The following is a 278-nucleotide window of genomic DNA, read 5'->3' as shown; positions in this document are numbered from 1 at the left end:
CCCCTCCCCTGTACCAAGTACAGCAACGAACCGCAAGCGAACAGGTACGGCTTGACGCCCTCCGGCTGCCTCTCCTGCGTGCGGGGGGAAGTGAGTGTAGCGCGCTGCTCGGGGAGGAGGTGGTATTTGAGGGCTTCGAGGAGGAGGTGATGGCACGCGGAGTTTTCCCTCACCAGCGGCTCCGCGTCCACGTTCGAGGTCAAGAAGTCGCGCGACAGCAACGGGAGCCGGACGTGTTGGAGAAGCTGGTGGAGAGAAAGAAAGTAAGGGAGAAGATG

At 61.9% G+C, this 278-nt stretch overlaps 1 protein-coding gene across 1 annotated transcript in view; it reads right to left on the bottom strand.

Annotated features, from left to right (window-relative positions):
• Nucleotides 1-278, bottom strand: part of LOC119586729 (kelch-like protein 17) — a gene marked incomplete at its 5' end in the record, with an annotated part of 43,007 nt that overhangs the window by 18,073 nt on the left and 24,656 nt on the right. The window contains 1 exon segment of the mRNA XM_037935457.1: nt 32-245. Within this exon segment, the coding sequence (XP_037791385.1) occupies nt 32-245 (214 nt within the window).

Source organism: Penaeus monodon, chromosome 21 (assembly GCF_015228065.2).
Source record: "Penaeus monodon isolate SGIC_2016 chromosome 21, NSTDA_Pmon_1, whole genome shotgun sequence".
Taxonomy (NCBI): Eukaryota; Metazoa; Arthropoda; class Malacostraca; order Decapoda; family Penaeidae; genus Penaeus; species Penaeus monodon.
This window is presented reverse-complemented; position numbering and strand designations above follow the sequence as displayed.